The 27,621-nt window shown below is 56.7% G+C and overlaps 1 protein-coding gene and 1 long non-coding RNA gene across 4 annotated transcripts in view; one reads left to right on the top strand and one right to left on the bottom strand.

The window, feature by feature from the left end:
* The first annotated feature begins 694 nt into the window (after window positions 1–694).
* On the top strand, window positions 695–8,693 carry LOC121027083 (uncharacterized). The gene is made up of 3 exons (XR_005788549.1): window positions 695–815; window positions 2,751–2,800; window positions 8,589–8,693. It is a non-coding gene; the product is annotated as an uncharacterized LOC121027083 (long non-coding RNA).
* Window positions 8,490–27,621, bottom strand: part of TRABD2B (TraB domain containing 2B) — a 222,459-nt gene continuing 203,327 nt past the window's right edge. The window contains exons 5-8 of one of the 3 annotated variants that reach the window (XR_005788543.1): window positions 25,875–25,965; window positions 22,513–22,782; window positions 13,087–13,925; window positions 8,490–10,804 (exon numbers count right to left, since the gene is read on the bottom strand). Coding sequence is in view for 2 of the 3 variants with exons in the window: in XM_040470163.1 (XP_040326097.1) it covers window positions 13,706–13,925; window positions 22,513–22,782; window positions 25,875–25,965 (581 nt within the window). In the remaining variant the exon portion in view is untranslated. The other 2 variants (XM_040470163.1, XM_040470164.1) reach the window with 2 other exon arrangements.

Raw genomic sequence — 27,621 nt, forward strand, 5'->3', positions numbered from 1 at the left:
CCCCTCGCTGGAGGCTGCCAGTGGCCTCTGCTAGGCCAGGCAGGAAGGTGAGATGAAGAAAAAGAGGACATCAGTGCCCTCTGGGTGGCATTATGATCATTCTCAAGGGCGGTGTGAAGATCGAACTATTCTTTACAAGTCAGGTGTCACATAGCAAGCTCTCAGTAAACGGGAACAATATCTGAATTTCTGAGGAGTCGTCTCACTTCCTCCAACTAGATTGGGTGTCAGTTCGTCTTGCTAGTCCAGAGATGGCTCCCTGCCACCATCTGCCTGGCCTGCAGGGCTCTCTTTGATGACACTTAGCCAATCTTGAGCGCCATTATCTTATTTACTCCTGACAACGGATCCTACAGAATAGGTATTATTATCGCTCCCATTTACAGGTAACAAAACCGAAGCTCACAGAGTTTGAGTCATTTGCACAGGGTCAGTTTGTAAATAGCAGAACTGGGATTTAACCCAGGCTTGTGTGATTCCAAAGCCTGCATGAGTCCTACCACTCATGTTACTCCGTGACCTCCTTGCCCTTTGACCTGTCTTTGTTCCCTCTGCCAATGACTCTCTTCACTCTGGACATAATAGGGCATCTCTTTGAGTGAAGTCACTTCCTGCTTGGAGTGCACCTTGGAAATGGGTCCCCCACTGCTCAGTAGAATGACACTTCCTGTGTTGCATCATAATAAGTCCCCACAGCAGCCGCTTTGGTAATACTGACTCCCTCCATTTTCTTTCTACTACTTTTTAAGCTATGTAAAGTTGCGTTTTCACGAAAAGCATCAATCTCGCGCCCAACACTGGATTAGTCATGAAGGGTAAGGTGTTTTCTGATCTTCGGCCTTGGATCTATTTTGAGAGATAAGATATGTAAACAAAAATTTCCAGCAATGCCAAGATGTATGGAGTAGGTGAAGGAGTACAGGGAGTCAGTACCTTAGGAGCTCAAAGGCAAGAGCAGTCTGCTGGCTGGTGTATGCAAAGGTTAAGGGTCTGGGAGAGCAGGTAGTAGAAGGTTGCCTGGGAAACGCTGGGCTGGTGCTGAGCCTTGAAAGCCGGGTGGAATTGGGATAGGTGAAGGCGAAGAGGACGTGTCTGGTGTGTTTGCAGCAAGCAGGATGCGGGCGCCTGGAGAGGCAGGAACCCAGCATGGGTGCAGGGACATGTTCTTCCAAAGGAGCCTCTCTTTTACAACCACGAGCCTCTTTGCTCCCTGCTTGGGGGATTTTTATGACCCCATCCATCTGTTTGCAGTCAGGTTTGCTTTGAAATTCAAAAGCTGAAAGGGAAGTGCTATATTGGAGCCAGAGCGGGCTGGGCAGCTGTCTCTGAGAAGGAGGGAGTGGCTTCATGGCGCATAAACCACAGCAGGCAAAGCACCTCTTCTTGTAGGCCTGCGTTCCTGGGAAGCCCGGGAGCAGGAGTGCTTGAAGGGGTGGGGGACGATCAGTTCCCTGGAGGAACTTCTCACACGGGTCTGAGCTGGCAGCCTGTGTGCCCGGCAGCAGGCAGCCCCCCGCAGATGGAGGCCGAGCCTGGACATTCAGGGTTCCTTCAGTGGGGGCTTCGTGCCTGCTCCGGATCCGGCGGCCCATGTTTGTTTCTCTTTCCTGCTCTGGCTGACGGGCCCGGGCCCGCTAGGAGAGTTGGCTCAGACCTCCGTGCCTCCTGAATTTCCTGGCCCCGCTACACCCCCTGCATTCCTCAGGAGCCTCAGTAGCCCAGAGAGACAAAACTTTTTTCCATCTTCTTGAACAAAAGACTTTTAGTGACAGTCGTTGATCAACCCCAAATCCACAGTAGGACTTCCAAAGAGTCAGGGCTTCAGGCCCCTGACTTCCCTCAGCCCCACATGCCCTAAGACCACTTTCTAGCTAATGGCCTTTGCCCGGCCCAGACGCCTCCTCTACCACATGTCCTCATCTTTCCCGACAGGCACACAGCCAGCAGGAGTCCGTATCCATCTCTCTGGGAAAATCCTCCCCGGTGGTTCCTTCTAACCCTCCCATGGCTGCTCTCTCTGCCCCCATTTTAAACACCCGTGAGCCTTTTCTCCACGCCACAAGCCACCACATACCTGGGTGTGCCTTTGGACCTCTGTTTAAAGATGGGCTCTGCTCGAATGTGTCTGAGGTGCCAGAGGAGGCATCCGGGGTCGGGTGAAGGCTGTTAGCTAGGAGGTGGTCTTAGGGATGCGGGGCTGAGGGAGGTCTGGGGTCTGTAGTACAGCTTGGAAATCCCTACTGCACATTTTGGGTTTGATCGATGTGGAGCTGGAGCTCCTGCGCCCTGGAGAAGTCAATGGCCCTTCTACAAGACAGTCAGGCTGCTGGGCTGCAAACCGTTAATGGTGGCAGCAAGTCGGTGAGCTTTAGCATGTGGCCCAAACCAACGCTTTAGAGCAGGTGTTTCAAAGCCGAGGAGCTGAGTTGAGAGGTTGGAGGGTGGAGGAAGATCTTGACGTTCCAGCCTAGAAAAGCTAGGAGACTCTTTAAAGATCATCTGCTCTAAGTTCTGCTTTTTTCACATGGAGAAACTGAACTTCAAGAAGGGGGTGTCATTGGCCTAATGTTACAATCAGGTCCATGGCAGAGCAGGACTGAAACCCACTTTGGGGCTTGAATTAGCCATAATCTTCCACTTACACCCCTTGGGGTCCCTGAGTGAAGATTGGGGGATGGTGGAAGTTCAGGGCACACACCCCTTTCCTCTTTCAACCCTCATAATAATGCGCATTGATGTTGCCTTTGCAGAAATGAAGCACTTCTGACCCGTCGTCTCAGTCACCATTACAAGCTACAAAGTAAGTTATCTTCATCCCCATTTCCGGGACGAGGCAAATAAGAATGAAGGTTAAGGGACATGCCCGATGAAAGGTGACCAGTAAGCAGCCAAAGGGAGTCTTGGGCTCAGGCCCGTTGCTCTTTGCAATGTATCACTCTACCTCCCTACTCCTTGAAGGGTGCTACTCTCTTTTGGAAAATCAGGCAGAAAAGGCTGGAGTAGAAAATAAGGTAAAAGGACGTTAGCTGAAGATCCTAGGATCTGGCACAATCTCTCAGGACTTCTCATTTTTCATGGGTGAAAGAAATACGTAGAGCAGGGTTTCTTAGCCCTTCCAGGTTCAATGTCCCATTTTATTACAAATATTTTATAATGTCCCTTTCTATACTGACATATCCTAGGCCCTCATGGTAACTCTGTGGGATCAGGGCTATCCTCTCGCATGCTGCTGATGGGAAAACTGGGACTCAGTGGGAGGATGAGATTAGGCCCAGGGCATCAGGCTTTTACACAATTTCATGCCACTTGGTGCTAAAGCTTCCTGGGCGGCCTGCTGTCCCCAGGGCAAAGTCCAGTGCCACAGCTGGCAGGTGACAACCTCTCACACCGGACCCCAGCCACCACCCGAGCCCAGCCTCCTGCCACAACCTTCCCTGCATGCTCTAGGTCCGAAGCCAGTGGGTCCCTTCAGTTAGGTCCCCAGGGATGCACTGTTCGTCTCCTCCACCCCCACCTCTCCTGAGAACTCAGGCGCGGGACCAGTCTCAGGCATAGACTGCGGTGTGAGAATCAGCTCCTGAGAGCCGGCCCCCCTCCTTCTCTGCCCCTCTTCCTATCTCGCCCTAGGCCAGGACCCACCCACCCCTACCACCTCACAGGGAAGCCAGGGTGGTTAGCAAGGCCACAGATCCATCAAAGACGATAATGCTGGCATGCCCTGACTTTTTTGTGGCAGGCATGGCTCTCAGCACCCTGCGTGAGTTAGCTCACCGAATCCTTGGGCGACCGCACACCAGAGAGCTCCAGGGATGTGCTTAGGGTCACACAGCTGACCGCTGGCCCCCGTTGGCTCCCTGATACTGTACCAATTCCTAGATGTGCGCAGCAAGTGGTCCGGGCCTGCCCTGGCTCATCTCTCTGGCCATATCGTCCCCAGCTGCCACCTTGCACCCTGCTCCCGGGCACGCCGCAGCATCTGCAGGCCCCCGGCTTCTTGCGGGCTGATCTCTGCTGCCCGCCTGAGTGGCAATCACAGTTAACCTGTGTGCTGGGCCTTGGTTTCCAAAGCATTTTTACCTGCACCATCTCATTAAAACCTCACTGTAACCTGTGCCAGAAGCAATTTTAGTATCCTCATTAAAGAGATGGGGAAAAAGACACTGAGAGGGGAAGGCGATGCCCAGGGCCAGGCCCCCCGGCTCCCTGATGACCAGCCATACCCCAGGCTGAGCCTGGACAGTCCTGGTGGGGAGAGGGACAGGGGATGAAGAGCGAGGGGCTGTTCTACTGAGTCTGGGGAGCCAGGCAGGCCCTGGAAGCAGTTCGTGTTGTCAAGTTTCCCTGGGAGGAGTAGAGGGCTTGCTCCCAGGGCCTTCCCCTAGGGGTCCCTACATCCTGCCCCCCAACTCCCGCCCCGTCCCAGCCTCTGTCCCAGGTCCCAGGCTCTTTGGAGAACCTGATGTGTTCCCATTCTGGTGGGCCTGACCCTCCGCCTTGACCTTGTCTCTGACTGCTCATTCCTTCTCCCCATTCCACCTCTCCGGCACCGTCGGTCTCTGTCTCCTCAGTCCCTGGCTCCTTCTCTGGATCCTCACCCTGTCTTTCTGTGTATTGTTCCTTTTCTTCCCCAGTTCCCCCCCCCCCCCCCCCCCCCGCCCCTTATTGCCACCCCCTTCAGCCCCTTCCATCCTTCCAGAGTCTTGGGGAAGACAGGAGGATGAGAGTTAAGAAGTGTCCTTCGGGCGCTTGCCTGGGGGCTGGTGTGTCCAGGTCAGAGATGTTATCATTCTTTTCTTGTGACTGATCAGGGAGGAAGAAATGGAAAATATGAAAAAAGAAAACACAAGAACCGTTTGTAGCCCAGAACCAACATGAAAAAGGTTTTATGAATATTTTCTGAAAATAATCTCTTTTTATGGTGCCGTAACAGCGGCCGGCCCAGCTCGCCTGGCCCCACGGAGCCCGGCCCGGCCCCGGTCAGCCAGGTCAGGGTGCGCTCTCTGCTGTGGCAGGCCTGGAAGTAGTGATGTCGGGGAGGCTTTCCTGCCTGGCTCAGGGGACCCTGGAGCTCCCATAGCCCTTAGCCCACGGAAGCCCATGGCCCATCTACGCTTAGTTTTTCTGTCTACCTGTAGCCCGGATGTGGCTCAGGCATTCCTGCTCCAGCATGCCTGGTTAGGATCATCCTGGACACCCAGCGCTGTGGCTGAGGTCCAAGCCCTCCTGGAGTCCCTGAATTCCCGGGGGCTCTCACTCCTGTGCCCTTCTTGGCCTCCAGCTCCCTGTCGTTGACCTTGCCACATCTGCCTCACACCACGCCGACCTGGCCATGAAATCAGCCCCCTTCCGTGGTTCTCCCCATCCCAGATCTTTACAAGCGGCGGGGAACGTTCTGGAGATTGGCAGGGCAGATGGAGCTGGGGTTCCCACGGCAGCCAGGAAAACAACCGCCATCTGCAGGTTTTCTCCCCAGTGGGAAGGCCTCGTTCCCACCGCCCTCGGTGCCTCTCCATCTTCCTCACTCCTCGCCCCTCCTCCTTCCTTCTCTCCATTCCTGCTTTCTCTTGCCCTTCTTTTCAGGAACAAAATGATGAAACTCCTCCCTTGAGCATAAGGAGTATCTTCCCTCCCCCTCCTGTGAAAGAGGGAGGTTAGTTTCCCTTTCTACCTCAAACCCCCGTGAGGCAGTCTTCCAGAGGTGTTGCTCTTTCTCAGAGGGATTTAGTGAACACAAGTTGCTCCTCCTTCCATGCAAAAGAGGAGACTGAGGTCCGGAGAGGGGCAGAGCTCGCCCAAGGCCACACAAGCAGACCACGGCAGAGCCGAAGCTGTGGTCCTCATTGCAGGGGTGTGGGGGGCGGGCAGGGTACTGTCTGACGGTGCAGCTGAAAGGTTTGGCGGCAGGGCTGCAGACGTTCAGGGGTGGGAAGGAGGGCATCGAGGAATAGAAAGATGGATAAGGAGTGAGGGCACAGAGGTATGTACAAGACAGCAACAGGGACAGGTAGAGGAGAGGGAGATAGAGACGGCCTTGGTCAGCCTCTACGCTGCGGTGGGAATCTCTTCTCCATTGAGAGTTACCCCGTCACACACCTCCCGTGCCAGAGAACTTACTACCTCCTCAGCACTGTGACCTGGTTGTGGGGTGGGGTGTGGGGGACAGGATGTATGGGCCGCTAGGGACAGCTCCTGGGAGCTGGAAACTTCCCGCGGCTTCCCCCACGGGCTCAGCTCTGAGTTTTGTATCTGTACAGAGAAGCCTCCTGTCTGGAGCGGCTCTGCAGAGATTTGGGGCTGAGACAGGGTTCCCCTGCATCCAACGCTCGAATATGAGACCGGGCAGCCTGGCTCTCTCCAGTAGAGCACCTCAGTGGGAGCCAGCTCAGAGCAAGGGACTCGGTCTGTCAGGGCAGGAGGGGGCGTTGGGGCTCCCAGGTTAGGAAGCGCAGACCCTCGAGTGTACTGCGTACAAACACTTGAGTGTTCCCTCTTGCCACCTGCTTGTCCCCTTAGTCACCCATTCCATCGTTTCTGAGACCCCGTTCCTGGCCACAGCTTGTCCTGCAGGGAGCACTTCACGTGAGGACTATGTCTCCCAAGGAAGGGCAAGGGCTCACTCTCCCACTGGGCTTCTAGGCAGGTAGAGGCAGGAGCTTCATTTCATGAAAGCAGCTGGTGTGTGAGGGCCAGAGGACATGGGGGTCACAGGCCACAGCAGGACTTCTCAGACCACTGGTATCAACCCCGCAGACCAGTGTGGCGGCGCGGGGCAGGGAGCAGGCGAGGGCCCTTCGTGCACCTCCATCCAGAGTCGGGTGGGCGGGACGGAGGTCTCGCCGGCCTCCACGACGAGAAAGAGGCTCGTTGCACGGGGCCACGGATGGGTCCCGACCTAGCCCACCTGGCCTGTGCGATGGGGACGCGGACACCCCCTCGCCCTCCTCACGGGCCGAGCCCACACGTGGCAGCTCAGCACAGCCGAGTGAAAGCGAACACAATAGTCTTGGGGCTTGACTCCTTGGCGCTCCAGTCTGGCTCCAGCATTTACAAGCTATGTGATTGTGGTCAGGTTAAGCTCTCTGCGTCCCAACTCCTTCATCTGTAAAACAGAGACAGCGGGGAGTAGTCGTGAGAAAGAAACGGTTTCGGGCTCGTGAATGTCTAGAACACTGTGCATCACAAATGCGCGCTACGCGTTAGCTCCGGCCGTATCGTCTGTATTACCTTTTTCTGGAGGTGGGTCCCACACGGCCGGTCCGTGTAACTCTTGGTAGGAGCCAGCGAGAGCGCGTCGACCACGGCCAGCGAACCACCTCTGGTGAAGGCCCTGTGGTTTCAGAACACGGGGAGGCTTCTCCCGCTCCCAGTGTCTCAGGACCTGCCCCCTCTCCCAAGGCCCAGGGGTGAAGTCTTCCCTCTGGGAACTTGTGCAGGAGCACCATCTGGAGAGCCCAGCCCGCTGACGCTTGAACTATGACGTCGGTTGTGATAGAGAAGGAGGCTTTTAATCGGTTTTCCCTCCCGTTCTTCTTCCTCTCCTTCCTCCTTGACTCCACCGTTCTTCCACGGGTACCCACTAGCTGTCAAGTCCTGTGCTCGGGGCTGAGAACTCAGAGATGAACAGCCACGGTCCTGGCCCAGGAAGGGGAGGGGCAGGGCAGGCACATCGTGTCATTTGAGCACAAGCCAGGTGCACAGGGAGCAGGTGCTGTGGGAACAGGGTGGGGGAGGGGGCGGAGTGGCTACCTCCGCTCAGGAGCCTAGGCTTCCTGGAGCGGACACCACCAGGTCCGGGCCACGCAGGATGTGTAGGAGCTCCACAGAGCAACGAGCAAGGAGCGGGGGAGGTGCGGAGGGATGGGCAGTGCTGGGGAACAGCATGTGTGAAGGCGAGGGGCGGTGAAGGCTAGGATGAATTTAGGAAACATGGAGGGAGGCAGTAATGGGAGTGTTGAGTACCAGGAAAGGAATCGGAAAACTGAGAACTTCCCGGTAGAGATGCTTCATGCCGGGAAGGGGCCAGGTCACAGAGGGCCTGGTGGGAGGGGGAGGGGACTGCGGAGCACAGCTGTAGGTGGCAGTGGTTCAGGAGAGGGCTGAGACGCCTGGGCTGGGGTGGAGCAGTGGGGGAGGGTGAATAAGGAAGAATTGGTTGGTCTTGGTGAGTGAGGGAGTGAGGGAAAGGGGGCCCTGAGGGTGAACCCCAGATCCCAGCTTTGTGGCTCACGTGGGCAACTCCTTCCCTGGCCCCGTGGGCAGCTCATTCTGGCTGGACAGGGCTATCTGGATCCCACTTGGCCTGAGGCCTCTCCAGTCACTGGACCCCTGCCCACGCCACCCTCCCAGAATCTGCCCAAGTTTCTGTATGGAAAATGGGCCCGTTCCAGCTCCTCCAAACCACTGCCTCCGGTCTTGGACCTCCAGAGGTGACTTCCCCAGATGTTCCCCGGCAGGAGAAGGGAGCCACCAGCACACAGAGACACCATCCCGCGGAGTTCATATGTCTTTTATTAATATATTACGCTACAAAAATATTTTTGGCAAAATAACATTAATAGCATCTTTCTTTGTCTTCTGTATTCTTAAAGGACTCTTCATGACAAATCACAGAGGTGAGGGGAAGAGGTGGTTACAAGAACAACATCACCAGTATCTTTCAAATACACTAAGAGCTGAAGCTTGTGTCACATAATGAGTCAGCAGGGGACCTTCTGCAATCTCTTTGAGGCCCGGGAATGGGGCAGGAGCTCTGTCTGCCCCTCCTCTGAGCTGGAACCTCCCTTGGCCAGGAGTCAGGCCCTGCTGCCCCAGCCACTGGGGCCCAAGACGTCCCACAGCCTCGCCGGAAATGTCTGAGACTCGGGTCCCATCCAAAGCCCACTTTGCCCGCAGCGGGTCTGGGGACGGAGCAACCCTTAAGGTACGCTACTCCACCACCTTTCCTGCCTGTGACATAGTCCCAATCCCAAAGCGGCCCGTGGGGCCTGGGAGGAAAGCCGATCGCTGAGCCAAAAGGGCGGTGGCACCTCACCTTCATGGGGCCCTGAGATTGCACACAGCACTCCTGCGTGCTAGAACAGCACAGGCAGGAAACTAGGTCTCCATTTAACAGATGAGGAAATGGAGGCTCAGAAAGGAGCAGAGACTTGCCCAAGGTCACCCAGCAACGTGAAGGAGTATCCAGAGCACCTCTGGAGAGGAAGAGCCAACGTTTGGATAAAGGATGGGGAGATCCGAGGGCGGGTTGATGCTCCCCAGAAAGGGCCAGATAGGGGGTCAGTCAGTCCTCACGGCTCATTCTCTTCCCTCCCCACATGCTTGAGAGCAGGGAGGGAAGCAGCTCCGGGCTGGGGCCAGGGGCCCTGGGTTCCAGTCCAGCCCTCCCCCACCACCCCCAGCCCCCCCCCCCCCCGCCTTAGGGTAGCAGGCAAGCCTGCCAATTCACGTCAGGCCTGGCTGGGCTGCTGAAGAACGGGGGTGTGAGGCTGGACTGATTCCTGAACCCTACTGGTTTAGACGGCCAGCCCGGGTGATATTTTTGGCTGCTTAGATTAATTTTTGGAAAAATAACAATGTTCAAAGAACCTGAGCATTACAGAGCCAGGAGGGACCCTCAATGTCATCTACACCAGTCTCTTGCCAAGACTTCAGCTCTCGTGCCACATCTCCAGCCAGCGGGCCTACTGCCCTGCTCACACCTCTTCTGACAGGAAACTCACCACCTGCAGGGGACAGCTTTGGCTTTGTAGAGATTATTCCTCTAGCAGAGCTAAGGTCCGTCTCTCTCCTTTCCTCTCTTCATTCCTTTCATCCTCCTTCTCTCTCTACACATCTCCTGAGTGCCCCCTTCATGTCAGGCGAGGATACGTAGATGAATTTACGTGACCCCTGCCACCAAGGAGCTCACAGTCTGATAGGAGAGCAGGTACACTATTACACAGTTTCAACACTGATCAGTGGGTGTTGTGATAGATGCGAAAAAAGCACAGAAGAATCACAGGGGGCTTCCTGGAGGAAGCGCTATCTGAGTTAATCGTCAAAAAATGAGGATCTGGGGAAAGATAAGGGAGTTTCCAGGTCCAGGAAACATCTGTCTATTCTAGAAATGACAAATAGGATGGCTGGCAGAGTCAGCAGGGTCTGATCACGGAGGGTCTGGAAGGCCAGGCCGAGGGCTTCCGTTCTTATCCCACACTCGCTATCACCGGCCCCAGTTCTGTTCTCACCACACAGGATACCATCAAAGCTGCAATGCCCAGGTGGAACTTCTGGCCTTCCAGGTGGTTTTCACAAACTTTCCTTGTGGTGGAGGACTGTTCTTTGGGATCCATTGTGACAACGGCACCGGGCTGGAGACTGGGCAGGCAGAACAAGGGTCCTGAGCCCTGAGGCTTGCCCAAGTCTAGCTGAGGCTAGGCAGGAGATGACAGAGCATTTCATATGAGAAAAATCGGCTCGTGGTTATTTGGTGCAAAGGTAAACTTTCCAGTCAGTGCAAGTTTCCACGCTTCATAGACTCCGGATCTTTGAATCTCAGTGCTGGAGGGGCCCTTGGTGGCCCTTTGCAGCTCCCGGCAGCCTAACGTCTCCATTCTCCCTGCCTTCACCTGGCTGCTGGTGCACCAGAGCAGCCTGGAGGAAAACCAGAAGTGCATGGCCATGCTGACAGCTCCCCGAACGCCCCTGGGTCATTTGGTCAGTTTTCCTGAGACACAGGGGACCTAGGGCCACCACTAACATGCTGCCTAATCCCAGACAGGTCACTTAACCCACTGGGTCTCAGTCCTTCCATCTTCTCTGCCACCTGAAGGCCAAACACAAAAGCCGTAAGAGAGGCACACAGATGCTCTCAGAGCAACAGGGGACTTTACGAGGCTAGACACGTAGAACGTGCCGGAAAAAAATGTCAGCAGTGGTGGACAGATCGTGCAAAGTGTGTAAGTGGCTACTGACGGAGTGGTGGTTCCCTGGCTCGGGATGAGAGAATTCCAGTGCCCCAGCTAAGCGGATTTCCACAGACGCCTCAGGTCTTCTGGGACATAAGTCAGCAAGCTCAGTTCATTTCAAACCCTGGCCGGTGGGTGGGCCTCAGGGATCGGTGAACTTAGGCTGTAGATGTCGGGTCGACATGGGCTCTGGCCTGTCCCGTTGGCACATGCCTACCTAATCAGCCCGCCTACCCTTCTGCCGCCATCCATCTTTCTCTAAACACTTGAGTGCTTGCTTGAGGGAAAGTTTGGAATCTCCCAGTCTGTCCAGAGGAGGGATCTGGGGAAGGTGAGGGCTGAGTCTGTCTGTGGTCAGGGGCCTAGATAGGAGAACCTCTAAAGTTGCTTCTAGGAACGTAGGACTGGTCTGCTTGTTCCATCGCGACGATGAGGACTTCGTCCGGGACAGGCAAGGTGCACAGATTAGGCCCCAGCACAGAGCCTGGCACTGTGTGTGCTCGATAGTCACACACTGTGTTAATTTACCTCTTTGGCCCCACGCCTGGCACAGATCTGGGCATGTAGTCAGGTACCTGGACTGTTTACCCAAATGCTTCATCTTTAATTAACCTCAAGCTCTATCAGGGTGCATCTCATGCCACACTCTGCCCTGAACAGAGGGAAATCTGGCCTATGTGTTTCTAATTCCTTTACACTTATCTCATCCAAAGAGTGCTCTGCACGATCTGTCTGATGTCCAACAGGCCTTCTGTGCCTGCTTTATAAGTCAGCTAAACCCTTTCCCACTCAGAAACAGGAAGTCACATTTCTGCCAAAGATAAACGGACTCCAGCCCTGGTTGGGGTCAAGTTCAGTTTATAGCGTGGTGCCCATGGGGCCCGCTGGACCCTCTGAAGCAGATCTCGGGGCTCCTGCCAGATCTCAAGCTCAAACACGTCCATCCAGGGCTGAGATGAAAAGAATTTAGCTGCTGGCCTAGATGCTCATGGCACTTCTGACCATCCAATAAGCTGCCCAGAATTCCATCTCAGGAGGGAGACAGCTGCTGGACTGGGCATAACGGCATTGGGTCTAATCAGCCAATGCCAGGCCTGCCGGGAAAACCCACGGTGCGGTGATGCTGTGTAGCACGGGGCTCGGAGTCAGCAGACCTGGGACTCCATATTACTCTTACTGGTATTATCTGTCAAATGAGGGGCCCTTTCTGCTCTCAGTTTCCCAAAGTCTGTGAGGAGTTAGGGCTGGAAGGCAGCTAACCTCAGACCTCTGCTTTCTCAGCTACCGCCTTGGAGGCAGAGGAGGGAGGTCAGTCTCTCTGAGTCTCAGTTTCCTGCCTGCCCCATTTGGCTGCTCTGCCTCCCCGACTCCCCACCCCACAGCCTCTCATTTGATAGGAAAGCCTCTCATTGTCTCCGAGATAAGACAAGTTGGGGCATGAGACACGTGGCACAGGCTGTTGCTAGAGTCCTTTGTTCAGAGGGGCCAACATGAGTGACTGTGGCCAAGTGGTCTCTTTGGCTGGAGCAAGAAGCTTGTGCTGGCCCATTTGGGTGAGATCTGCCTTCCCTGAAGCTTCTCTGTGCAGAGAGAACATGGCAAAATATGGCCCAGGGACAAGCATCATTTCTGAATCATGCTGGTCTGGGGCCACGTCCCAGCTAGGTGACCTTGAGCAAGTCTGTTGATCTATTTGAGGGGCTCAGTTTCCTCATCTGTGAAATGGGGACAATCACATTTCACAGAACTGGCATGAGGATCAGTGATAAAGTGAGTGTGCAAAGTGCCTGCCACGATGCAGTCTTTGGATAAATGGTGGCCTTCATTAGGGTTATTATTACCATGTGACTCCTAGAGCCCCTGTCCCTACTATGCCCACTCCTGTCCTTTGGCCCAGCTCACTCTGTTTGGCTATGACTTCAACAGGTTCTTCTGTAAGGCAAGCTTACAGAAGATGAATGATGCCAGAACAGAAAGGTCTGGATTCACATCCTGGACCTCCCACTTGCTGCATGACCTTGGGCAACCACCTTCCTCTCTTTGGATCTCAATGTAACCATCTGACACATAGGGCTGGGGGATGACCTCCCTCAGCGCCAACATCCCTCCCCTCCTCCTGTGCTTTGGTCAAAACACTTACCAAGAACTCTGGAGGGCCAGTTCACAGACACTCAGGGTTTTCAAAATAGCAGCATTCTTTTCCTAAAGTATCTTCCCACCCTAGGATGCATCCACGGGAGGGAAGGATCGTCGGCGTTCACATCTCTGGCTCCCCAATCCAGCTTCACAAAAGCTAAGCCTGTCTGCCTGCCCCTCTCTCTGAGGACCCCGTGGCGGGAGAAGCCAAACCGAGGCACCGGAGGCTTCTGCCGATCTAGGAGCAAGCCGGTTAAAAGCCACGGTCTGCATGAGGTTGCAGGTGTCCTGGCAGCCTGGGTTCCCTTCCTGGGTTGGTGTTGGGGCTAATTAAAGGGTTAACATAGGCCACATAAAAATAGTTTTATCGGTAGAATAAATACATTTTTCTTTTTTAATATGGACACATATTTTACAAAAGAGCCCCATAGCACTATGGGAAATTAAGATCCTTCTACAAAAAAGAAGATGTAACTCGGGTACGATAAAGCTCTAATGTTCTAACGGATCCCGTCTGGACTGCCCACGAGGTGTCGGGCACCCTGGAGGTGGTGGCACGGGCAGTGGGTGTGGCCGCAGACCCTCCTGTGGTTTCTCTGGCTTCTCTGCACTGGTGACCAAGGTCAGGAGGGCCCAAGGGTGTGCAGAAGGAGGGAGGCTGTGATGCTGGCCAGGATGGCAAGGAGGAGGCCCAGGGCAGGCTGTAGGCGGTGGGGCGCTGAGCTGCCGGTGGGCCCCTGCCCTTCCTGCTGCTGAAGCCGCTCTGAGAGCTGCAAGGGTGGCCCTGCGGTCCCGGAGCTGTGCGTGGGCTGCAGCGGCAGCGGGGGTGGCGAGGCAGCCGTGCTGGAGGGAGACAGAGAGCAGAGAACCATGGAGTCACCTGTCAGTAGCCTCATCCTGGGATCTGGCCTTGGGTTCCGAGGCGACAGTGAATCTGTTTTCTTCTCATGTCATTGATTTATTTATTATTATTGTTTAGTGTTTTTTCATTTGTTTTGAGAGAGAAAGAGAGAGAGAGAGAGAGAGAGAGAGAATCCCAAGTAGGCTCTGTGCTGTCAGCACAGAGCCCGATGCGGGACTCAATCTCACAAACCATGAGATCATGACCTGAGCTGAAATCGAGTCGGATGCTTAACCAACTGAGCCACCCAGACGCCCCTCTGTTTTCTTCTCAGAAAATGGAGAAGGAGACAAGGGGCCGGGCAGGGAAAGTGAGTGGCCCAGAGCCACACAGCCAGCCGGCTGGGTTCCCGAGGCCTCACGGGTAACAGCCTGAGATGGGTTCCAGGGCAGAAAGAATTACAGTGCCGTGAAGGAGCTGGGTCTGGGGTCCCACTGGGGCAATCAGCTTCCACACCTGTGTCCTCAGGTGCCGTCCTGCGCCCTCCCCTCCCGCTGGAGATAAACAGGAAACAAAACACCGCCAAACCCCACCATCTCCTGGCCCTGGTGATCACAGCTACCAGTTACGGAGAGTCTCTCTGGCCTCAAAACAAACCTTCACAGTGGGGCTCATCACCCTCTTCACCAGATGAGAAAGCTGGGGCTCAGGGATAGATGGCACCAGGTCCCAGGGGGAGGGGGCAGCACCCCCTGGGAAGGAGCAGCCCTGGGTCAGCTGCCTTTTACACAAACACAGGGAGTCTTAGTGAAAGGTGTGATCCTTCATGGACTTATAAACATAGAATCCGGTTTTGGAGGCAATGGGTGAGATTGTTGGCTGAAGAGAACCTACGAAAGAGAGAGGGAGGGAGAGACGGAGAAATAAAGAGGGATTAAGTACAGAACAAACAGGCCGGCTGAGGCCAGGGCCGGGTGTCGCGGGGAAGTGGAGGGAAGGGCAGGGCCAGGTGATCGGCTCAAGTTCTGGAAAGAAAGAGATAGGAGATGATGAACAAGGAGAGGGAGGGGACTGAGTAAGAGAGGGGTCAAGGAAAGATAAGGACAGAGGCATAACAAAGAGAAGCCACAGGGGGAGAAGCCTCCAGGATGAAGAAAGAGGTGGGGCCCCAGGGGCGTTGGGCCCACACCTGCTCTAGTGGAGCCCTGGCAGGGGAGGCAGAGAGAGGATCCAGCAAGTTCCATCACAGCACAGGGGCCCCATCCAGGGCAGGGCCAGGAAAGCCTCCCGGAGGAGGTGACAGCAGCCAGCTGTGAAGTCAGAGTCGAGCTTGCACGTGGCTAAGGGTGCTCCTGGCGGTCAGAGAAGTACTTACCCTGGCTGGCGGCAGCTCTGTGCCAGTGCTTTGCACACATTAACCTCTAATCCTCATGGCAACACTACGAGGCAGGTCCGATCTAATCCCTGCGTTACTTACGAAGAAAACGAGGCACGAAGAGGTTAAGTAACGTGCTCCAGGACTCACAGCAAGGCTGGGATCTGAACTGGGCACACAGTAGGTGCCCCCCAGCACTTGATGTGCAGGCAGGAGGCTTGCCCCTCCCGGGTGTCTGTGGTGCGGGCAGCCTCTCCCCTGCGTGACACGGCCCCCTTTCCAGAGCTTACTGCCCCTGCCCAGTACGCCGCTCACTTGCTGGGTGAGCAGGGAGCCCCCTGCCTTGCCGGGGCCTGCGCTTCCATGTGCTAGGACAGGGTCGCTGCATCATGTGAGCTCTGTAATCATCACCACCACGGTCCAGCCCCACTGCCATCCCGGCCGGACGTCTCTTACGCAGCCTGGCTCGGCCTCAGGGCTGGGGCCTCTGCTCTGGGAGCGGGCGTCCACATGCCCTCGGTCGAGGAGGAGGTCCTCGCTCCCCGGCCCGTCCTCCTTCTCCGCTCCTGGTCATGCTCCAGCCACAAGAACATGCCACATCCTCACACGAGGCTCTCCTCGACCTGGTGGCTACAGCCGCCACGTGTGTTCCTCAGTCTTTAGAAACTCCCAGAGCAGCGATCAGAAAAGGAGGGAACAAAAGTGTGTCATATGCCCGACGCACAGAAGGAAGATGCTCCTGGATAGACGGTGTGCCTGTGGAACAGGAGAGGAGGGCAGACCAGGTGGCTCTGAATGTCCCTCATAACCCACAACATCTGGGGTGATGCCCACCCGTAGCAGCCCGCAGAGCCCCCAGACCTCGCGCCATCTGGTGCCGGCCGGCCTCAGCTTTCCGGGCTCTGCCGGCACACACCACCCTCTGCGGTCGCATCGACGGTCCCGCTGCCATTTCCGGTCCACCTTCGAAGGCGTGGCCCAGCGGCGCCCCCCTGTGGAGGCCCCGGGGAGAGTGAAGTTGCCCACCAAACCTCGCACGTGTCCCACTGATCCCGCTGTGTCACCCGCAGGTAACTACGTGTGCACGGGAGGCTTGAGCGGGCTTCCGGACGCGAGGCGCTCACAGCAGTGCCTGGCACGCGGTGGGCACGCTACGTGGCGCTGGCCACCTTTGGCGCCGTTATTAGCATGCTTGTGTCTGCCTCTCCCGCTACCAGCGTCTTCCGTTTGGGAAGCGCCTCCCCTGAGCCAGCAGGCACTGTGATGCTGTACGCGTGTCATCTCATTATCCCCATTTCTAAGGTGAAGAGACAGCCTGAAGGGGATTAGGATACAGAGGTGCCTGGAGGGCACAGGAGCTCGCGTGCTGCCTCCTGCTGAGACCTGGAAAACCTGTGCGTGGAGGCCTGCCAGGGTGGGAGGCGAGGCCTCCCGTGGCCTCGCGCCATTACCTTAGCCCCTTCCCTCGCTTTCTCTTCTAATGCAAAGAAAACCTCTGCGCGCTACGCAAAGCGTCCGTGATGGTCCCTTCCTAGCGGCTGCCCCATCCTTTCGGCTTGAGCAGCCAGGAGGCTAGGAGGCCTGGCCTCAGGAGAGGAGGCTATGTGCCACTTGGGGTGCCTGGAACCGGGGGCCCAGGCTGGCCGCAGGCAGCCCCGCCCTCAGAGGGAAGGCCAAGTGGGAGTTATGAAAACCGTCTCGAAAGGCGCCCAAAGGCATTTGCTTTCACACTTTTAAAACCAAAGATGCACACTCCCCCTTGGAGCCTGAGCGGGGGTTTTATTGCTTGGAAGGAGTCCCAGGGAAACGGAGTTGGGGGGGGGTGCGGAAAGTCCCTCCAAATGCCCCCGCCTCCCGAGCCCACTCTGCTCACAAAGCTCAGTCCCCCAGTCCAGATCCCCCCACGCCCCCGGGCCCGTGCAGGGGAAGAGCGTCTCATGGCAAAGTGGCCTTGAAGCCAAAGCAAACACTCTGAGAGTGTTCCCAGGCTCCGCAGACGGCTGGCACCAAGGGGCCGAGTCTGCTCTGAGCCGACAGGGCCCCTCATGTGGGGAAGGGCCCCGCTGCTTGGGAGGAAGGCTGAAGCCCTGTTCTAGCTTGCCCTATGTCCCTGTGTGCCACGTGGCGTGGGGCAAGTCCTCTCCTCCAGGCCTCAGTTTCCCCATGTGTACAATGAAGGAGCAGGTACAGACCCACGGACGTTAAAATGTTTTCTAGTAGCAGAAGCTAGAAGTGAGATCTTAGGCAGAAGTTCAGGGTATAAAGCACAGAAAAGGAGGGCCGGTGCCTGCGATGGTGTCAGCTGTCTGCCCACTGAGGCCCCTCCAGAGGGCTACCTGGAGTAGGAGGCCAATCCGTGTACTTAGAGGGTCTTAAAGAGCCATCTGGGGCCGGGTTCTGGGGGTCTCAGAGGCTGTGGCTTTCTTTCCAATACTAGGGACTGCTGGCTGTGCCCTAGGTGACCTCCTCAGAGGCTTCCAGGGAGACAGTGTGGAGATGGGCCTTGGGTGAGGGGGACCTACCTGATAGCCTATCCTGCTGCCTGAGGGTGCAGCTCTCCCTGTGGTTCGCCCAGAGGAGACCCCACGGCAACTCCGGTCTGGCCTCAGCCTCTCCGGGCCAAGCAGGTCGGAGACCTGAAGCGACAGGTCTGCCTGCTGCCTGATATCCCAGTGTCTGAGGCCCATGCCAGCCTCCACGCCTTTGGCCTCATGGCCCCCTCTGCTGGGAATGCCCTCATCCTCCCCACAGCCCTGGCGGACCAATCCCTTCACAGGTGCAGGAAAACTGACTGGGGCTCCAGGGCTAATTCAGCCACAGCGTGTTAGGGAGCCATCCCTGCCTGGCCACGACCTGAGACTTTTTCTGTTTTTGTCCCCACCAGCTCTCAACACGGGGCTGGGTAACCGGCACGTGGCCAGTGTGCTCCTGTCAAGCGGGGGAGTGGGCAGCACCCACTTATGCTTGAAACCTAAGACGTGCGAAGGGCCCACGAGCAGCTCCTGTCGGGGAGGGAGGAGGGAGGGAGAGTGGCATCTTAGACCAGACTGAGAGTCCCACCAGCAACTCTGGGGACAACTGTCACCAAGTGTCACCAGGGGTCTGGGGCCAGCTTACCATTCTATAAGCATCACTTATTTACTCTCTAATCCTCAAAGCAAGCACAAGGAAGGGCCGGGGTCTGAAGCCTGTTCTGCCTGAATTTGTCTGTGCTTTTATGCACAGAGCGGTCCTGCTTCCCATTTCTCATGGGGGAAGAGAATCCCCCGTGGGTGGGATTCCACCTCGAATCCCGTAGCATTCCGTCCCCACACAGAGACACCACCACCCTGGAGCTCCCTGGGAGAAGGCCTGGCTTTGCTAAGAGAAAGTGCAGCCGGGGAACCTCAGGCAGGATGCCCCCCTGTGCGGACCAGAGAGAGGTCTTCCTCTTCCAGGGGGCCCTGGCCATCTGCTCAAAGCTCGGGGAAAGTGAGGCCCAGAAAGACAACGACACGCTCTGTGTGTGTGTGTGTCTTGTACCCCCTGCCCCTGCATGGTGCACCCACAGGACTCTGGGTCAGTACTGATGCCCACCTGTACCTCGCTTCTGGCCATGACCAACACTTCCCTGCACCCACCTCCTCATGACTGTCCTTCCATCCAGCACTCTGACCCCTTGTTTATCCAGCCCTCTAACCCCATCATATGCGCACATACCCCAGCCATGGGCTGGGGGAGCAGCGGGGCTGCCATGACCATCATGGACCTAGTCAAGGCCCTCACTGCACAAAAAGAGAGACCGAGGGGACGCCTGGGTGGCTCCACTGGTTAAGCATCTGACTCTTGATTTCAGCTCAGGTCGTGATCTCACGGTTTGTGGGATGGAGTCCCGTGTAGGTTCCACGCTGACAGTGCAGAGCCTGCTTGGGATTCTCTCTCTCTCTCTGCCCCTCCCCACCCCACTCCCCAAAATAAATAAATAAATAAATAAATACATAAATAAATAAATATTTAAAAGAGATAGAGAGACTGAGGATTGTCACAAGTCTCATTTCTCAGTGGGGCAGTGTGTAGGCACAGAGCCAGCATGGGAATGAACCCTGAACTGCTGTCCCCCCTCTTGGCCCTTAGATGTGGGGTTCCTGAGAGTTCTGTGCCCCTGCTGTACAGCCGTCTGCAGACATGCACTTGGCCCCTTCCACAGGGTCCTCATTAATCACCCTGCCAGGGCTGCTGCTTCTCTCAACTTCCTCCTGTGTGTTTACATCTTGGGTAATGAGGGGTGAGTGGAGGGGAGCTCATTCCAGGCGGTGGTCTGGCCAGCCTCTACCCCCAGTTCTCTCCCTCCTTGTCTCACTCAGGCATGCGGTCAACAAACCCTCACGAGGCCCCCGGTGGCCACAGAAGTCCAGCCCAGATCTGGTGCCTCCCGGCCTCCAGGCCTTGGGACACAAGTGAGGATTTGCAGCCTGTGTGACTGTGCTAAGACTGGGGCACCTGCAGGAACTGTGGGTTGTGGGGGAGGAGAGAAGGGACACTTCAGCCAGTGAGGATGGAGAAGATGTTTGCCAGGCAAGGGTGGGGCATTTGTGTGGCCATGGGCAAATGTGACCCTTAGCATTAGACAGACCTGGGTTGTGGGTTCTGACTCCACAGCTCACTTGCTGTGTGGGTTTTGGGCGTTACCTGACCTCATTGGGCCTCAGTTTCCTTGTTTGTCAAACAAAGCTTACTTCCAGGACTACTGACAAGACTGGGGACATGAGGGTTGTAAGAGCCTCGTGCCTCCCCCACCCAGGGAGAAAAGCAACGGCATAGGTGGAAGATGGGCTGGGCACGGCCGACTGAGGGGCAGCACACAGCTCAGTGAGGACAGGGCCCGCAGGAGAGGCAGCTGCAGGCCGGAGGGAGCCCATGCTCTGTGTCCAGGCTGGGCGGCAGAAAGCTCACTGGGCAGTGGCGGGCAGCACTGGAGAATCCCAGGCTGCTGGGGCAGTGCCCTTGGGCAGGGGCCCTGCTGCTGGGTCACGAGTGTAGCATGAGTTGGGAGAGGTGATGGATGGCACCAGCCAGATTTGGGGGCAAGAAAATGAGAGAATTCAGAATGGAATCACAGCTCCAAGGAGAATGGTTTTGTTAGAATGGCCACGAATGGGCTTTAGGTCCCCCCTTGGAGAGCTGTCCTCTGTTCCCTCTCAGAGAGCTGGAAACTTGGAAAGCCTAGGAGAATGGGGTGAGTCCCCTGGGAGTGACAGAAGCTCAGGGCCTGCTTGCCTAAGAAGCATCGAGGAGCTCAAGCAGGGTGCCCTTCCGGGGAAACTTCCTTCTCCAACCCAACAAGATGGAAGAGAGTTATCCAGCCACAATTTACCTGTTAGGTGGGAGAAAGGGCTCCCTCTTGCCAAAGAAAAGCTATTTTCTTATCCTGAAACTGGGCTCTGTGTTTCAGAGCTACATGTTGTGAAAAGGAAACTGCTTGGAGTCGTTTGCTGAAATTTACCTTTCAGAAGTGGTTAGGGCTGGGGGGTCAGTCGCCAGAGCTGACAGCCAGCCTCCTGTCCCCTCCTGGGCTGGGCCCGCCACCGGCTGGGTCTCTCAGTCACCCCAGCAGGTTGTCGAGGGCCCGGAGTAAACCTCTGATTGGAGCTTTTTATGTGCTGCCAGCTCCGGCCCCGGCCCTGCTCCTTCCTAGCAGCCTGTGAGTGCTCCCCAGCACGGAAGAAGTGGCCCTCTGACGTAACCCCATGCCCCTGCTCCTGGTTTGGAGGGGGCGCCCATGCTGGGCACACGAGCCAAACATGTCACGGCTAATCTAGCCATAGCAGTGCCTCTGCCTTCGGTGGGACAGGCTGGCCAGGGCTCTGCAGAAGTACATTTCCCAGTAACCCAAGTCAGACACTTCGAAACCAATGGCCCAAGGTGCAGTGGCCTCCACTCTTACTTGCTGGAAGTCTTTTCAAAACAGTGCGCATCCAAAACTTTAAGACAGTGGACTGGACATGTCAACCTTTTGTCGATGACTCAGAGACCTGGCTGTAGGAGGACCGTGAAGTAGACAGTGCAGGAGGCAGCCCCCGATTGCTTATGTGACCTTGGACAAGCCCCCCGTCCCCAACCTGACCTTGGTTCACCATCTGTAAACGCAGAACTGGGTCCACGTTCCCCAAAGCTGCTGCAAAGACTGCGGCGCACATTCAACCGAGTGCAGACTCAACGCTCAGCTTGCCAGCCCATGCCCTGCAGGTGCAGGTTTATGAGGTCTGCAGTGGGGCCTGGGCATTTGTTTGTTTATAAGTAACCAGATGATTCTGGGCATTCTGGGGAAATCCTGGAGGATGATCTTGAGGGTTCAGGTGAGACTTGGAGTCTGCAAGGGCCCACTGCTGGGGTACGATGTCCAGGGCTGGGCTACCGCGGGGGGTAGGACTCTGACCTTCACTGATGGCCACTCCCTGGGACAGCCAGGGTGTTCTGGTGACACTGCTCATTACATATGGAGATTCCTACCCCAAAGCAGAATCTAGGGAGACTGCTCTATACTGAGTCTATAGGTGGAAATTGGGAGACAGTATCCTGGTTCCATCAGGAGCTTTGGAAACAGACAGGCTGAGAAGGTGGCACAGGGGTGGCAGGAGAACACAGGCAGGGGACCGATACCTATCTGCAGAGCAGGATGATTTCTGCACCTGCCCATATTCGACATCATTTATCACAGATTCCCCTTCCCCTCCTGAGAGACAGCCCACGGCAGTAAGGCTGTCCGTCGTCACCTGCCATCTCTTTCTGGCAGAGTGAGGCCCTCTGCAGCCTCCCTGCCAGGGTGTCGGCCACTAAGACCTTCCAGGCGCAGGGAACTTATGACGTTTCGATGTATCTTCTCCCAGTTTCACCTTCTGGCCCATGGGACAAATGGAGCTAAGGGGAAAGCAGGCTTTTGTCTACCGCACCTGAAGGAAGTTTCTATCTCCTTGCCTTTAAAATGCAGACAAGTGTGCTTGTTCTCATTTTGAGAATACAAATGAAAAATCATATGTGAGCATGCTCTGTAAACCCTGACGGATGAACAGGAAGAGACTTTGTGAATCGGGGGGTGAGTCAAGTTATCCCAGAAGTTTCCACCCGAGCACCCACCTGGCTCACTTCCTCCGAGCAGGGTCCGGGATGAGAGGGTGCCCCGGGCTGACCCGGAGAGATGCGCAGCTCCTGACAGGCCTGCCCCTCCCCCCGCTCACCTGTCCTCGATGCGGACCCAGAGGTCATTGAACTGTCGCGGCCGCTGGTGTTTGTTCTGCCTCTTGTGCCACTTCTTCTGCCGCCCAAATTCCTCCAGCTGGCTGAGGCTGTCGGGGAGCAGGAGGTGTGGGGACAGGGCTGGGTCCTCCTCCTCAGGCGGGACGGTGGGGGTCGCCGAGGGTACCGCGGGGAGGGCGGCGGCTGGGGTCACCGGGGCCGGGCTTGCCGAGGTCCCCTCGGGTGGAGGTGCGGGGCTCCGGGCGGCAGGGCTGGAAAGGGGCAACAGCATGAGAGGTGCACGTGTGGGATTGTGTCAGTCACGTGCGACAGGGAGTGCAGCCCAGTGAGAAGGTTGTCACAGCAGGGGAAAGGCTGGGTGCCCCTGCTGGGCCCGGCGAGAGGAACCCAGGGAAACCACTGTCTCATGTCCAGAGATGGAGTTTTGACCCATTCTTTCTTTGATCGGCTCAATAAATGTCTCCTGGGCACCCACCCTGCACCAGGCACCTTTCTAGAAATTGGGCAGAAGCGGTCACCAAATCACGTCCCTGTTCTCTTCGAGCTCACACTGAAGTGAGAGCTGGAAAATAAGGATGTCAAATGGTGGGAGCCGCTGGGGAGGGCAGGAGAGGGAGCTTGAAGGTGGAGGCTGCTAGGCTGGTGGGGGGCGCTTCTGGTCAGTGCAGGGTGACACCTGAGCCCAGGCTAGTAGGAGGTGAGGGAGTCAGCTGTGGGCAGGCCCCGGGGGCCTATCTCGTCTTCTTCAGGGTCTTTCATTCCACAGGCTCTGGCTGAAGGGCCTGGGGCAAGTGACCTGACTTCACTGTGCCTCATCTCCATCTCTGCAGAATGGGGGGCGCTACAGCCTGCGCTTCTGAGGGGCAGCATGAGGGTCTCCTAAGTTACCACAGGCAAAGCCTTGCAAACAGTGCCTGGCAAATAGTAAGCCGTGGAACTGTTTTAGTAGTTAACAGTATTAACTAAAACTTTTAAAATATTAATGCGGTGGTTTGTATCATTCACACAACCAGCCATCTGTGCATTCAACAGCTATTCCCTGAGCATCTTTCTGGGGAGGCAGGACAGTGTTAAGCAGGTCAGAGCTCCAGCTAGAGGTGGACAGACGTGGGTTCACATGCCAGCTCTGCAGCTTACAGGCTGTGTGACCAAGGGCAGGTGACAAAGTCGTCTCAAGCGGCAGGCAGCTGTGAGGTGGGAGTAGTCACAACACTCGCTTCGTAAGGTCGTCATGAGGACGAATGAGATGAGGTCCTAACACAGTGCCTGGCACACAACAAGCCGTTCTTTGATATTGGCCTATAAGCACACGGACTTGGCTGTAGCAGGCACTAAAGCACTGATTAGGTGTGTGTGTGTGTGTGTGTGTGTGTGTGTGTGGAATTCACTTTCCATGCAGTGCTATATACACAGGTCTCTTAGCCTGGGAACAGCCTCTGCTCCTCTCCCTTTTATTCTTTCCTCTCTGGGGCCCAGGTGGACTCCCTCGGGAGGACCTCAGACCCTGGCAGAAGGCTGGACGTGGTATCGGGAGTAGAAGGGCGAGGCGGCACCCGAGGCGGCGAGAAGCCTGTTCTCTTCTACCCCCGCACACACAATGGGGTGAGGGGCTTCTCTCTCCATGAGAGGGGAAGGCCATCAGCTCAGCCTGTCCGTCCCCAGCCCCCACAGCAAGCCCAGATTCCCAGGGCCCAGGAGATGCTGCAGCTGCTGGGGAGATAATTCAAAACAGGCGGACAAAAAGATGGGTCCAGGAAGCACCTGTGGCCGATGATGGCTTTTATTGTTGGGGCCTCCCCAGCATCCCAGCTCCTCGCCCCACCCGCAGGATTTCGGCGTGCGCTGGAGCCTGGGGCTGAGAGCCCTCGGAGCAGGGCCGGGCGGGGAGGCGGGAGAGGCGGGGGACCTTCCTCTGATGCCTGGGCTCTGAGATGAATAGGAGTCGAGGCAGCAGCGCCGGCCCGTTTGCCCGCCCCGCCTGGCCTGGAAAGACACAATGAGCTTCAAGGTGAAGTCCTTGGGCCTGTGAAGGGGAGCATGAGGAGTGCCTTGTCCCCAAGGCTGCCTTGGATGCCTCACTCCTCCAACACACCCCTGCCCTGGCCCAGGGCAGACCGGATTTGTGCCGCACTTAAATGTTCATCAGTCTCGTCCGGTTGACTCAGATGATCAAAAGAGGAAGGAGTCCAACGTGAGGGAGTTTTTAAGTTCCTCTAGAAGGGTCATGGAGACAGGGGAGAGCAGAGAGTGCTGGCCCAGAGCTAGGAGGCTGGAGGCTCAAAGCTCTGGGGGGCCCCAAGCGTCGTCTGTGCAGAGCAAGGAGGAAAGCCTTCGTTGTTCCAAGCACACCCACCCCCTCCGGCGCCCAGGGAGGGGACAGGGAGTAGTTAGGAGCTGAGGGAGGCTCTAGAGCCCGGCTGCAGTGACAGAAGCCGGGTGTTCTGCAAGTGACGTCGCCTCTCTGGGCCTCAAGTTCCTCAATTTTAAGATGGGGGTACTCCACGTTCTACCTCATAGAGCTCTTGTGAGGATTTAATGAGCTAAAAGTGCTTAGAGACCTGTGTATAAAGATTCACTGTGACCATTCAAGCTTCTTTCTGACTCGAGTTCTCGTGACGCCAGAGACTGGGGCTGAAATCGCTCTGTGGTCGCCCTTGGGGGGCCAGCGAAGAAGGTTCCTGTGTAACAGTTGGAGGGCAGGCTGCAGAGAAACACCCTCCTGCCCCGGAGCTGCCCAGAGTGTGCTGACACCCTGTCATGCCCGCCCTGGCACCGTGGACCACAAGTGGACCCAGCTGACCCCTGAGCACCTAGTCCCAGCCTAGGGTGGGCACAGGAGCCCTTCTGAGAAAAAGGATGGCCACTAATGGCTATTTGAGTGGAGTAGGTGTGCCCTGGTGGGAAAGTCTGGGGTGGGAGGGCCCCCCAAGAGGTGTGGTCAGAAAAAGGTGAGGACCAGGTGTGGGCAGGGCTGGGCATCCCCAGTTCTCTAGGAGTCCCACAGAGTCCTTCCACCCCACCCACTCACCCGGCACTAAATGCTGAGCAGCTCAGAACCTACCCCTCCTCCTGTTCCCACTGCCCCACCCCTCAACCTCACCTCCCCCAGGTTGCCGAGATTGCACACCAGCTTCCTTCTCGGTCCCCCCACCTCCAGCCCAGCCCCTCCACTCTTGGCTGCCTGGTGAAGGCCAGTCCCTACAGGGCTTCTTCACAGCTTGCCCCTCAGGCCCGAGCAGAAAGGCTGGGTGCAGGCTGGCCACGCAGCACGGGGTCGGGCACGGTTCATGGATGGTGGCAGCAGGCCAGCCGGGCGCGTGCCCCCGATGCCTCAGCTTCTTACCTGTGGATGGTCTGCCCTGCGGGCGTGTGCTCCACCTCCAGCCCCGCCTGCCGGAGGACGTCAATGACTGTGTTGTTTCCCAGAAAATGACCTGGAACACAAGGGACAGAGTGGGCTCAGCCACCTGCCGAGTCGGCAGCAACCGGGACAGCCTCAGGCCAGTGGCCTACACCAAGGGCAGTGCAGTGTAGCTGGAAGTTGTGCTGGAGCCACCCTGCCTGGGTCCAAATCCTGGCTCTGCTGCCTACCAGTGGTACCTCCCCAGGCCCAGTTTCTGTGCCCCATTCCCAGCTGTAAAGTGGGAATGATGGTGATAGCGGCCTCCAGGGTTGTTGCGAGGCCCACGGGAAGAGTGGCTGGCACAGTAGCAAAGGTTCACAAGTGTTTCACGTTGCATCGTGCCATTAAGCTGACCCCAGCCCCAGGCTGTAACAACACCCACAGCACAGTCTTTGTGCAGAGGACCCACGCCCTGGCTGCGGTCACCGCAAGTTTTATACCAGCAAAATAAAGTGAATTAAGCCTGTGTCAGCCTACAGTGGTCGTGTAAGGCCCAGCTCTGAGAAAACCTCCTCCAGGAAGCCCTCAAGCCTTCAACAGGTCTGTGGCTCATCTTTGTGAGTTCCACCAGCAACCTGAGGTGCCCTTCCTTAGCACAGGGGTGGGTTCTGCATATTCATGACTGTCTCCTCACCAGGCTTCACTGTTCTCTCAGCGTCGGCTGGACCCAGGCTTTCGTGGATTCATTTGTTCACCTCTGATCCAACATTTAAAGACCACATATTTCAACCCAGGCCCTGGGGTGACCCCAGAAGACTCACAAGGTGTAAGATGCTGGGGAAGGAGAGAGCAGCAAATGGTTGCAATGGTTACAGGGTCCAGCGGACAGCGGCAGTGGCACAGAAGAGGTCCAAACAGAGAGCGGAACACCACAGAGGTGGCCCTGCTGTGTGTGTGTGTGTTGGGGGGCGGGAGAGACGGGGGTCTTCATCTCACACAACCCGCGAATCATTCCTTCAACTAAAGTTTATGGTGCATTTGCTCTGTGACCAGCCTTGTGCTGATCGCTCAGAATGCAGAGACCCACAGCCCCAGATGAGCCCAGAAATGGCTCTACTGCAGCAGGACGTGGGCGTGAGGTCTAGGGACACAGTGAAGGCTCTCCTAGGCTCTGGTTAGGAAGAGTCCTCGGGAGGCCGAGTGAGTGGAGGCGGTAACTGCTGGGAGTCGGCACGCTGGCAAGCCCCTCCTCCTCCCCGGGCCTCAGTCTCCCCACTGTTCAATCCGGGCAGAGCGGCAGTGGCCCCTTGCGGCCTCCTAGCCCGTGTGCCTGCCCTGCAGCCCCACTCACGTGGGCAGCACACTCTCCTCCACTCCCCATTCGCCCCAGAACCTGGGGAGAGATCCCTGTACCATTACTCTAATCGCCTGTGACAGGTGGTGACAGGTGGGGAGCCAGAAGGTCAGCATGTTGACAGCCCCAGGGAGGTCTGAGGAGAACAGACAGTGGACAAGCTGTGCGGGAACGGAGAGGCTCTGGCATGGAGGAAGCGAGGCTGGGACCACAGAGCGGGTAGACAGAGGGCAGAGCCTGCAGCGCTCTGCCGGACGGCACTGCACACCTCTGGGCCGCCTTCATGTCCCTCACTGGCCTGCCACTGTGCCTGGAATCCACCTTGGGATCACCGCAAAAGACTACTGGTCTGGGAGTGACAGACTCGGGTTCCAGTCCAGGACCCATCATGCT

Source organism: Herpailurus yagouaroundi, unplaced genomic scaffold (assembly GCF_014898765.1).
Source record: "Herpailurus yagouaroundi ecotype Mexico unplaced genomic scaffold, PumYag 77, whole genome shotgun sequence".
NCBI lineage: Eukaryota > Metazoa > Chordata > Mammalia > Carnivora > Felidae > Herpailurus > Herpailurus yagouaroundi.